Below are 13,222 nucleotides of genomic sequence, written 5' to 3' on the forward strand. Positions count from 1 at the left end.
TCTTGCTGTCCAAGCGATTATCCCTGTTACATCTAAACCAGCCTGACTTTTAATGTACACTTTTAGGGTAGACTGCTTAAGGAAAGGCATCATGAGTTGTATTCGCCTGCTAAGGCTGAGCTCTAGATTGGGACTGTCTTTGTGTTGCTTCCTCAGGCGCCTTCCAACATGAAGTCAGTGCTTCAAGCAGGATGGCTGTTGACAGTGGCAGTTGGGAACATCATCGTGCTCATCGTGGCAGGAGCTGGCCAGTTCAGTGAACAGGTACGGGAGGAAAAGGAGAGCATCTTACTCGTGAGTGGTCATCATGATGACCCTCCCCAGCCATCTGCATATACATGGTCATCTCAGCGAGTGGCTGAATAAAACTGCCAGACCAGCCAAACAGGGCAGCTACCAAATGGTCTTATGATCCAGCATTTGCTGGTTCTTCTTATTTCCACTGGGTGTTTTACAGTTGAGAGCACACAACCCAAATAACCGGGTTGGGTTAATATCCATATCCCGTAATGTGGTTTACCAGCAAAGAAATGATCTCTCCTAGCTTCTGTGAATGCAACCTAATGGCCCCAAAACTCACATGTTATCCAGAAGCTGTCATACCGGTAATACCTAAAGTTAAAGTCATTCTAAAGGGTATTGTAATTTTTCCAGTTAAAATAAAGTAGGGGCTTTTTATGATACTTAAACTCTCTCCTTCAGCACTTGAGTATATCTACCTTATAAGGGAGTTGTCCGTTACCCCATCCCATCAATTTCATCACTTCCCCTACGGGGTCCGCTCAGGCCCTGTACTAATGCTGTGTGCTCATGACCTCAAGGGACTGCGAAGGGATAACATGAGGGGCCAGCACAGTCTTTTTCTTTCAAGACCACTGCCAGGTGTTTTCCTGGTATCCATCCTTTCAGGGGCCAGCTACATGCCTTAAGACTTGGGTTTTTCAGAAATTTTCTCTCATCTTCCCAAAGTCTTGTGTTTCTGCGTTCCAGTGCTATTAGAAAAATGTTGTCCTCATGCTTGAGCATTCGAGAAAAACTGGCCCTTCTGTATTTGTTGTGGCCATAACTGAGCATTCTATATCTAGGGCAGGAGCCCAGCAATTTTCTCGAACAATTTATTTTCAAAGCACCTTCCACACATGTGCTAGATCTACTATTATAACCGGTCTTGTTTCTGTTTCTTTCTTGCTCCAACTGCCATTCCTTCCAAGTGGGCCGAGTACGTTCTGTTTGCTGCATTGCTCCTGGTTGTCTGCATCGTCTTTGCCATCATGGCTCGATTCTACACCTACGTCAATCCAGCAGAGATTGAAGCTCAGTTTGACGACGATGAGAAGAAAAAGAACACAGAAAACCCATACTGCAAATTGGATCCTGTCTCACAGACACAGATGTGAATGTCAGCAAGCAAGTGGAGGATGGACGGGGCCCAGGACATGCCCTGACTTCTGTCCCCAGGGGCAGGACACTGTTGGATGGCCCCTGATGGGAAAGACTCCAGAATTGTGAACCACACCAAGAAAATGATTTTCTAAGCAACTATCAGTGGTGGCTTAGCAGCAACCTAAAACGCTGGAAGAAATCTTTGGGTTTTTTTTTAAGAGAAGTTTTATTTAAAGTGTGCGTGCACACACACGCGCACGCACGCACTTTTACAACACTGAGAGCATACCCTGTGTTTAACCTCTTTCCTACCACACAAATGAAGTTATTTTGGACTAACAGTTCTTGAAAGGTTGACAAAGTTCCATATTGTTTGCCTTCTAACACTGTGAAAACCATGTTAAACAAGGCAGGAGACAATGTGAAAGTGAATTTATAGGCTTTCAGATGGCATATAATAAGTACCAGCTAGTATTAGCTAACAACTTTACTTTTTGTTTTTTGTTTTGTTTTCCCAGTCCCTACCTCTTTTTAAATTATGTGTAACTCAAAAGACCACTCCAGTAAAAGCCAGTAATGATTTTTGGAGTTTTAATAATATGAAATAAATCCCCATTCTTAAGAATAAATGTCTGTGTGTCTTTGACTATGGTGAGAAAGCCTTAATATGTTTCCTGGTTATTAAATCTGTGTACACTTACTAAAATTTCATCAGAAGTTGATAAAAGCATGAAGAAAAGAAACCCCTACATATAATAAATTCTAGGAACGTGAAATATCAAGGTTTGTTTCTTTCTGGTCCTATTTTCCCCAGGTATAGTATATATATCTACACTTCTTTTTCATTACCGGTATCTTTCTGTGTATGTATTTATATACCATCTCAAAATGTTGTCCTTAATACTCACAAGCATTTTTCTGCTTGAATAAAAATTCTTCCAAACCATTACAAACACTTAATGCCTAATTCATCCTATATTTATTGTTTAACCATTCCCAGAATGAATCTACTTTGGTATTCCTATAAAAAGCAACTGTTATTACACAAACTCATGCACAACTCTGAATATTGGAACCAGTTTCTGGATTAGGAGGAAGGGCCCGTGTTGGAGCTCTCAGATGCTTCATGCACACGCTCCTCAGTGAAAGGGAGGATTCAAAGTCCAAAGTGAGACACGTAAATGTAATGATCAAACCTTGCCGAAGACCTTCTCCCCTGTCAGGGTCAGTGCTCATTTCTTCACTGGGGCTTCTGAGGCCTTTTTTCTCTGGACATACCTTTTTTCTCTCTGTTCACTCTGATCCAACCCACATTGAGTTTTTCTAGTTCTTGGAATACATCAAGTTCTCACTTTCAGGTCAAAAGCAAAAGAAAAATCAGGTCCTGAGACATTTATTCTCTACCCATTGCTCACCCACCCTGTCCACCTGACTCAGTCCTCGTCATTTTCAGGATTCAGGCCACTTCCTCCAAGAGTTTCCCTGTCCCCATCCGCCCACTTTAGGCTGTTTCTCCTCAGCTCTCTCCCGTCACACATCCCTCGGTGTCTCCTAACTATCAAGCTTTCCCATGACTGAAAGCTCTGTGCGTATCCTGTTCTACGTTCAGTCTCCAGGACCTGGTAGTCCTCTATGTGTCAAATAAGTGTTTTCAGCCTCTTGGGCTATGAGGAGTGAGATGGAAGAGGCAAAGAACTGAAATTCTATAAGGTTTGAATGAGCCTAATTAATAAACTCTAGTGTGAACGACTAGCTATATAATTTCAACTCTCTGATCATTTCTACCTTCTAACTTCTACCTTCTGCCTTTGATGGGGGAAATCAAGAGTTACAGTGATGAGCACTCAGTTTTCATTACCCTCTTTTGTGAATAACCGAAAGAGAACTAATCTTAAATCCTCAAAAGATATTCTAGCGCCGGCCTGGTGGCTCAGGTGGTTAGAGCGCCATGCTCCTAATTCCGAAGGCTGCCGGTTCGATTCCCACATGGGCCAGTGGGCTCTCAACCACAAGGTTGCTGGTTCAACTCCTATCCAAGGGATGGTGGGCTGTGCCCCCTGCAACTAGAAACAGCAACTGGACCTGGAGCTGAGCTGTGCCCTCCACAACTAAAACTGAAAGGACAACAACTTGACTTGGAAAAAAGCCATGGGAGTACACACTGTTCCCCAATAAAGTCCTGTTTCCCTTCCCCAATAAAATCTTTAAAAAAAAAAAAAAAAAGATGTTCTAGTCTTACTTCCTCTTACAGCCCCTGGGTAACTTTGGGCCACTCTGGACTTTTTAGCTCTCACTTTCTTCTCCTACAAAACAGAGAATGCCAGACATTTTGAGGTCTTAAAAATTCTTTGTTTGATGGCGTCTGGCACACGACAGACTTCCAAATATTTGAATGAAGGCCCACCCCTCTATGGACTCTGATGTTAACACTAGATTCCTTTGCACATGGTCAGAAAGGACTCCTACATCATTTTCATTGGCCTTTAAATGAAGTGATGAGGGTGCAGAGGGGAACTGGGGCACTTTGCTCATCAGTGTTAAATATTCAGAGCTAGCTTCCTTCTGGCTATTATTTGACCACTTCTTCCAAACATATCAAGACTGATGGGTGCCAACATGGGTGTTCTAGACGTGAGACATTAGACAATGACAATTGTCATGGGGCAGGGGTGACAGAAGGGATGCATGTGACCAGATCAATGACCTCTGGTCTTCTGCCCTTCCCTCGGCCCCCATTTTTTTGTGTAATACGCCTTTCTCTAAGTTCTGTACTGATCAGTATATAACCAAAATAGTACTCTGACATTAAAGAATGGCTGACTATTAAAGTACAATTCAGCATGGGTTGGTGATCATGGAAATGCTTTCTTTGGAAATAGCAGGACTTCATCGCTTATACCAAAAAGCCAGAATATTTTGAGAAGTGTTTGCTTATAATGTGTATATGAATCTTTTTCATATCAAACTGTTTTTGTTTTGTTTCCACATTTATATCTATCTATCTATCTATCTATCTATCTATCTTCTTTTTTTTGTAGATGTCTTTTATTTCTTTCAGAGTGGTGAAATATTTATTTGGCAATCTATCTTAGACTTTGTAAAATTATTTTATTAAATGTGTGTTCAAGTTTGATTTTTATTGACCATTGTAGCCATAGATTTTGTCATGTAATTCTGGAAATTTTTTGAAGCCACATTTTTTATGACAAACAATAGTAGTTAACATTTATTGGACACTGAATATGTGCAGACAGCATGTTAAGCACTCTATTGCATGAAGTTTACATGCGTGTAATCCTTGCAACAGCCCTATAATACAGATTACTATCATTATTCCCATTCCACAGAGGAGTGTATTTCCCTTAACAGCTTCCATTTTATAAAGAGCTCCTAAAATGTTCTCTGTCCCCCATTACCACAGGAAAGAGAGAGGAGGGAGGTACAGGCCGTCTGTCACAAAACTCTGTTTGACAGGTTTCCCCAGCTCTGCAGTTGCCAGCCACAGATGCCAAGAGCCTTTCCCTAAACTGTACCTTTTGACAGAGATGACATTCTCTGCTGCCCCCTGCTGTTCAGCCTGGATTTTGGTCTTCGTAAGACCAACCTCCAGAGACTAAACTTCAGTTAAGTCATGAGTCTTAACTTGGGGTCCTTGGTTTGATTTACAAGCTTGGAAAGAATACTTAGTACAGGCATACCTTGGAGGTATTGTGAGTTTGGTTTCAGGCCACTGCAATAAAGCATGTGTTACAATAAGCAAGTTGTAATCTTTTTGCTGGTGGAGGGTCTTACCTTCAATTTGTAAAAACTGCAACATCTATGAAGCACAATAAAATAAGGTATGCCTGTATGTCTCACTCAGCTACTAAAAGTCACAACCCATGTGTTTTCAATAAGAATTAAGGCCCTACAGCAGGCATCCCAGGAGGGAGTAAGCCCTCCTGATGGAATTAGTGCCCTTAAAAGAAGAGGAAAGGAGAGCACCCCTCTCCCCTCAGTGAGAAGGGCATCAGTCTACAAGCCAGGAGGAGAGCTCTCACCAGAAAGCAACACTGATGACATCTTGATCTTGGACTTCTAGCCTCCAGAATTGTAAGAAAATTAATTTATGTTGTGCTGTTTAAGCCCTCCAGTGTGTGGTATATTGTTATGGCAGCCTGAGCTGACAAAAACAGGTACCAACTGTCCCCATTTGTCAGGGACTGAGCGAATTCCTGGGTAGTCCTGGGCAACCAGGACCTATTGGTCAGCATCATTTGTGAGCTGATGTCGGTAAAGTGCATGGCATGTAGCAAGTGCTCTATAAGTGCCAGCAATTCTTATCTCATTCCTTCAACAACTATTTAGTAACGTGTTCTGTGCTAATTGTGGTTTAATATACCGGGGTACAAAACAGATAAAGCCCGCCCTCATGGAGTTCACAAGTATTTATTAAGTGTCCAGACCAAATCATCAGGGTCTAGTTGTGACAGGTTAATAATGAGGGCTGTGTCAGAATGGGACGACGAAGTTCCGGCACAGCTGGGCTCCGGGGAGGTGGTCCTCAGGCGCTTCTCTCAGCTGTCCCTTCGGCAGAAGCCACCAAACGAGGCAGTTACCTCGGTTGTTTCATGTTCCTGAAAAATGGAAGCCCGAGAAGCTGGGTAGCGCCGGCGCTTGGTCAAATGACCACCGCTGGTTTGCGAAAATGGCTCTAGGCAAACTCAGTAGCCCCGGATTTTCCTTTTGACTAAGCGAGGTCGTTGCAAACTGTATGGAAGTTCCCCATCTTGGCCACAAGATGGCAGAAGAGAACACGCTTGGGGAAATGTGTCCAATCAAAGGCTTTTGTAAATGTTAGAATTATCTTATTAGGAAGTTTTCATGAATGCACATCAGAAGGCCTCATCGGATACTGAGTATTTATATAAGTTTCTTTCTTGCGACTGGCATTAGTGGACTTTTATTCTCTCTGGGACTCAGATACAAATTCCAGCAGGGGTCGCTGTTCCTCAGTATGTCACGAGGCAGCATGTGACAGCAACTGGCTTTTTGTGCGTTGGGACAGAAACATGTATCAAGTACTTGCTCCATACCAGGGTTTGCTTTATTTCACATCTACCCTCATCCACTCTTTATTCGTTCAAAAACACTTATTAAGCTTCTACTGTCTCCCAGGCATTGATGTATCGCAGATAAACTGATAAATATGTAATACCAGATGTTGATGCTATATGCTTCAAGTGCTGTCAAGCAAAAATAAACCGAGTAAGAGGACAGAGTGGTGCAGGCTGCTATTTCAGATGGGATGTCCAACGAGGGCTTCTCTGAGGAGATGACATTTGAGCAGAGACCTGAATGGAGTAAGGGAGCAAGACAGGCAAATGCCTATGGGAAGAACATTCCAGAAGGGGTCCTAAGAATGGCAAACTCCCTGACATGAGAATTTGGTTGGTGTGTTTGAGAATGGCAAAGAGGCTCCTGTGTCTGGAGTGTGGTGAGCAAGGGATGAGGGACAGGTGACTCAGATTGATCGTGCAAAGCCTGTGGGTCATGATGGGGACCTTGGGTTTTGTCCTATGTGTGTTGGGAAGCTGTCAGCACAGTGGTTCTCACTGCTAGCTGCTCATGAGAATCATCTGAGGAGCTCTAATTCCAACGCCTGGGCCCCACCCTAAGTGACTGAAATCAGAACTCCAGGGTGGCAACCTGGACGTGCTGGTTTTTCCTAAAGGCTCCCAGGGATTCTAATGCTCAACAAAGGTTCAAAGGCACAGAATTCAGTGTCATGTGTGAAAGCACAATTAACGCTTGATGCAAACACCATGATTAACGATAATATGTGCCTTTTCTAGAATGGCAACGTTAGCTCTAGTTAAGTGCATGGAAACGAGGAGAGCTATTTAAAACTCTGAACTTTAAGTTGGAACTTCCGTCTCCCATCAATCTAAATGAATCTGTACTGGGGAAGATGCAGTTCCTAAAGCATCATGAGTCACAAGAAGCTATGATGACTGGCATGATGAGCATGGTAATATAGCTACAATACAGGCGTGTTTTCATTCTTGCATAGTTTTCAGAATACAAAGCTTAGGTAGGAACTTCTGCAAGGCGAGCTTTGGGCTTCTGCCGTAATGTTGTTAATAACCAGTGTAATGGGAAGCTGGTGGTGACATCTCCGTAAACTGCAAAATGCCTCTCACATCCTGGGCCTTTTCCTCCTGGGCCTTCGCTCTCTTGTTCTGTTTACATCGTCATGTGACCTGCTGAAGGAATCTATGGAAATAAGAATGTTTAATTGAGCAAACACGTTGACTTTGATCTAGGAAAAAAATGTTTCAGGGGTCTCCTAAGGAGGCTTCGATGGTGCCTGGGATCCCTGGCACAGAAATGTGTAATTTTTAGATCATTTTCTCAAGCAAGGTAAGCCAGCCAAGGCCACTGTGCCTTTCCTTTGACATATTAGAACCTACGCACAGAGGAACTTGTAATATTGCATATATGCATGCCCTGCTTGGGCCACATTTTGTTACAAAATAAAGCATCATGAGATTCCCTCGTAGCCCAAATCAAGCTCCCATCTCTGCTGTCATGCGGGGTCCCTGGTCCCACTCCCCGCACAAGAATGCAGGATATGGTGAGGCCAAAAAGGAACACCAACGGAGCCATGGGTAGGAGAGTCATACCACTATATTCTCGCTGGTGGTTGGGTTGGAGACACAGGAAACAGGAGCCACACAATCCGCAGCCTGCTGTCCACTTCTCTGCCAACCAACACACCAGCCTCTTGCTAACTGCAATCCACGCTTGCTAGCTCAGCCGTGGCAGTTATATCAGTGGCCAATGGCTAACTGGTTACAGCTGAGGGCCAACTAGTCACAGCTGATGGCCATCTACTACCTGAGCCAGCACCTTTCCACGTGAGGCCGAGAGCCTGGCAACTGCTCTCTGGGACTCTGTCCCCACATCTGCCCTGGAAGGGTACCAAAAAGTTAGAACATTCCCTCCATTTCCTGGAACTCCATCTAGGTGTTTGCTGAATCCTGCAAGCACCATTCTTTGACCATCCTCTTTTCTCACTCCTAATTCCCCGGTCACTACGCCAACAACATCAGCCCCGGCCCAGGAAGCCTTTAGGTGTAGATGTTGATATTTATGTTTCCCACATTCAGGCTGAAGGTTAAAATTCATGTGGATAAACATCAAATTATCAGTTGGGTGAGGCACTTAGTAGAAATTAAAGAGCATTATGAAGCTTTTTGACTGGTCTGTGAAATTTCTATCTCCTTGCAGTTAAAATATATATATATATATCAAAGCATGGTGGACCTAAACACTGTGGAGTGGGCAGCAGAAACAGGAAACAGCGCTTTGCCGGCCCTTCTTTGTTCTCAGAGCACCCAGTGAGGTGCACAAAGCACAGTACGTGGCAGTGCTATAGGCTTTCAGATCACAGTCCCTTAGCTTGGCAAGGTTGTGTGCAGAGTGGCTGGTCACCCGCTACCTCAAGTTTATTGCTACAAGAAGGAGGTGAGGTACCTAGTCAGCTTCTCCTTAGAGGTTTGGGTTCATGAAATCTCTCCACACTGACCTGAATCAAATGTTTGTCCAAACCCAGTCCATCATTTTGAATACTCTGCACTAACTAGTGTATTTTTTATCAAATCAAGCCATGCATAGGCTAAAAAGGCAAAGATCTCCACAAGACTTGTTTTGAAAAAGAACAGCCCTCCGTTTTCCCTGCTCCACCCAATTCCCTCTCCCGAGGGAACACTTTGAATTATTTCATCTGATTGTTTCTCTAAATAGCATTCTTATATAACTTCCTACTCTAGAGGCTGAGAAACCCTGGAGAGAACAGCTAGGCCGTAGGGGACGGCTGTGGTCCTCGGAGGTATGCAGGGAACCCATGGCAGCCTAGAAGAGAATGAAGACGGACCCTCCCTCTCCTCCTGCTTCCATTGGCTGAACCCAACTGGAAGCCAGAACGAGGCGCCTGTTGTAGTTCCGATAGGACCATCCTCCTGGGGCAGAGAGCAGAGTGGAGATGAGGGGGGATTGGACCTAGAAGGGCCTATGGAAACTATACCTGGAAAAAAAAGCAGGGACTGTGGTTTCAGCTGCAACCTTCTGGGTGAGCCAGTCAATAGAGTGGATGCTTTTTCTCAGAGATAAGGTGCCTAAGAGAGAGAACCAATTAACGTGACAATATGGACCCTGGCCACATCAGAGTGCCTACTTATGCAGAACTCTTCAGATTACAGCAGTTTCTGATAAACTAAAGTGCCAGAAGACTAGGGGGAGGGATACTGAGGGGAATCAAGGATTAAAAGAAGCACTCTCTTCAGGTCTGACTTTGATATTTGGAGCCTTTCTCCTGCTCATCTCCACAATTCCTCATAAAGCATCTTTCTTCCGGAGAAATATGTTGATCAGATTTTCTTATGCTTGCTAACCAGCTTATGTTAACTAGCTTCTTGGTTTCTCCAGTGAGAATGGATCTTAAGGAGCCATAAGAATTGGGGGCTGTGGGGAGGGGTGTGTTTGGGCTTGGAGACCATGCCTCAGATCCCACCTGGCCATTCTAAACAGTCTACGCAGGCCTTGCCTGAGTTTTGTTTCTGCCTCTGTAAAAGGTTACTATGCAGTGTGACTTGTTCTTAACAACTTGGGACTTCCTTTGCATTTTAGATTTAGGCTTTAAATAAATAAGTAAATAAATAAATAAAATTTTTAAAAAGCCAGCATATGATCATGGAAATCATTCAGATACTTTATTATGGTGTAAAAGGCAGGACTTTTAATATCCAAATGAAATAACGAGAATAGAAAAATATGCCTTAGAATAAAGCAAATAACCAAATTCCAGTTAAAAACTCTTAAGATTGCTATGCCTTCTATCAGTTTTCATCTGTGGAACCAACCTTTCTAAGGATGGAGGCCTCAGAATTATCATAATAGTTCTGATACAGACAAAACCATCCATTGCTATCCCTTTCCTGAATCAGCAGGGCTTTCATTCTCATTAGACTGTAAAAAAGACGAAGTAGTGGTCTCCATGAGGAATGCAAAGTGTTTTTCAATTAAAAGATACAGTTGAGGGAGAGGATTCTGTTTATAGATGATCACAAACACATTAGTCAAATTAATGAATCCATGTTGGATAAGTGTCCCATAAATCATATTTCCATATTTTAAAAATCCTTCCAAGCTTCCTTGCCATAGCGATTTGCATACATTAAAATGGTTAGAGCTAGGATACCTGACCAAATGAGATGAAAGATCGCTGTTACAAAATAGAAGTAATTATAATAATAACAATTGCTGCCAGTGACTGAGCTTTTACCATGCCCGACCCACATGCGTGAACTCATTTCATCTTCACGCCAACCCTGTGGGGTACGCTTTGTTATTAGCCATTTTACACATGAAGCCCAGGTCCTATTAAGTGACAAGCCATGTTTTGGCCACTATGCTTTTCATCCTAAGGTTTAAAAGGGTTTCTCCCAACTTATTTAAAACAAAATCCAAAACTTGAGTTTAAGAAGAGCTGTTGTTCACGTGTAAATTGATAAGACCTGGATTAGAATATTGACCATGAGAGTAAAAAAGAGGAGCATTTCACAATGAAGTTACAGATCCTCCCTGAATGGATCTGCGGAATGAACACACTCCATATAAAAACACAAGTTTGTGTTTGTTTGATTGACTTTGGGAACTAGACTAATTCTCAGGTTTAGATAGACAAGTACATACGCAAGAACACCAGAGAGCCTCTAAACAAGAAGAGCATTGAGGAAGGAGTTCCCTACAAGATTAAGTCAAGAACTGGGAAGGGTCAGAGATTTTACCCTTCTCGCAAGCTAACAAGTTATCCTGACCTGTCACATGATGCTGGTAGAAGGTACAAGCTACGGGGTACAACCAAAGTGACAACATTATCGACCTCTCTCTGTGTGGGTTCCCCAAGCCCTAACTCCCACAGGTGACAAGAGGGCCAGGTTGGTTGCATGAAGGGGGAGTTTAGGTGGCCCACATCTTTCATCATCTTTGCTTCTAGGAGACACTTCTCTCTCTTCCGAGGCTGTTTGCGATACACATATCCTTGAAAGATGATAGCCCAGAAAAAGGCATCTTCAGCTCAGAAGATGTACAAAAATGCAAGAAACCCAAAGATAATTGTCTCCCAACAAATAACACAACATTTTATACAACCTCTACAATTAACACAAAGCACACAGGTCAGGAAAAGACAAACGAATGGAATGGAATATAAAGATCAAAATAGACTCAAATTCTATGAGAATTAGAATTTAATAAATGCGCCATATCAAATCATTGGGGAAAATATGGACTTTACAACGAATGGTGTTAGGAAGATAAAGTAGTTATCCAGGAAAAAATTAAGTTGGTTCCATATGGCATAATATATTCAGAATAAGTTCCAAATGAAGCAAAGATTTAAATACTTAAAAAAATAAAACTATAGAATTGTATGTATCAAAGTAATAATTATATATACTGTACTGCTAAGAAACAATTGGAGAACTTAGCTTTCTCAGCAATTTTCTAATTTTTAATTTTTTAAATTTTTTAATTCAATTACAGTTGACATTCAATATATTATTTCAGGTGTACAGCATAGTGATTAGACATTTATATAACTTACAAAATGATCTCCCCACTAGGTCTAGTACCATCTGAAACCATACATAGTTATTACAATATTATTAACTACATTCCCTGTGCTGTACTTTACATCCCCATGACTATTTTGTAACTGCCAATTTGTACTTCTTAATCCTTCCACCTTTTTCATCCAGCCCCCCAACCCCCCTTCCATCTGGTGACCATCAATTTGTTCTCTGTATCTATGAGTTTTTTTCTGTTTTGTTTATTTTGATTTTTAGATTCCACAAAAAGTGAAATCATATGGCATTTCTTTCTCTGTCTGACTTATTTCATTTAGCATAATACCCTCTGGGTCCATCCATGTTGTCACAAATGATAAGACTTCATTTTTATGGCAGAGTAATACGTATTCATATATATATATATATATATATATATATATATATATATATATATATATATATAAAATTTCTTTTTCCAATCATCTGTTGACACACTTAGGTCGCTTCTGTATCTTGGCTATTGTGAATAATTCTGCAATGAACATAGGGATGCATTTATCTTTCTGAATTAGTGTTTTAGATTTCTTCAGATAAATACCCAGAAGAGGGATTGCTGGGTCATATGATAGTTCTATTTTTAATTGTTTGAGGAACCTCCATACTGTTTTCCACAGTGGCTGCACCAATTTACCCTCCTACCAATAGTGTGTGAGGCTTCCCTTTCCTTCACATCCTTGCCAGCCTTTGTTATTTGTTCATTAATTGATGATAGCCATTCTGACAGGTATGAAGTGCTATCTCACTGTGGTTTTAATATGCATTTCTCTGATGGTTAGTGACACTGAGTATGTTTTCATATGTCTATTGGCCATCTGTATGTTCTCTTTAGAGAAATGTCTATTCATTTCTCTTGCTAATTGAATTGTGTGTGTGTGTGTGTGTGTGTGTGTGTGTGTGTGTGTGTGTGTGTGTAACTGGTCCTGGTTAAAGAAAAGTAAAGAGACATGACAACGAAATACAAAGTGCAGTCCTGGAGATTAGATCCTAGATCAGAAAAAAAAAAAATTGCAATAACGGGTACTACTGGACAATTGGTTTGATAATAGAATGGCATTATTATGAAATCTCCTGACTTTGATTAATTGTACTTAGGTAAGAGAATATCTTTGTTATTAAGAGAGAGAGAAGAAAGAATGAAAGCAAGAAAACAAGTAAAAATGGCTAAA

At 41.8% G+C, this 13,222-nt stretch overlaps 1 protein-coding gene across 1 annotated transcript in view; it reads left to right on the forward strand.

The window, feature by feature from the left end:
* The window catches only part of SLC15A1 (solute carrier family 15 member 1), a 44,938-nt gene extending 42,926 nt beyond the window's left edge, over window positions 1–2,012 (forward strand). Inside the window, exons 22-23 of the mRNA XM_088792810.1 lie at window positions 157–264; window positions 1,212–2,012. Coding sequence (XP_088648936.1) covers window positions 157–264; window positions 1,212–1,397 — 294 coding nt within the window. The 3' untranslated portion in view covers window positions 1,398–2,012. The remainder of the gene's footprint in view (window positions 1–156; window positions 265–1,211) is intronic.
* The last annotated feature ends 11,210 nt before the right edge of the window (window positions 2,013–13,222 follow it).

Source organism: Rhinolophus sinicus, chromosome 16 (genome assembly GCF_057876585.1).
Source record: "Rhinolophus sinicus isolate RSI-liver-muscle chromosome 16, RSI-T2T, whole genome shotgun sequence".
In the NCBI taxonomy this organism is placed as follows: Eukaryota; Metazoa; Chordata; class Mammalia; order Chiroptera; family Rhinolophidae; genus Rhinolophus; species Rhinolophus sinicus.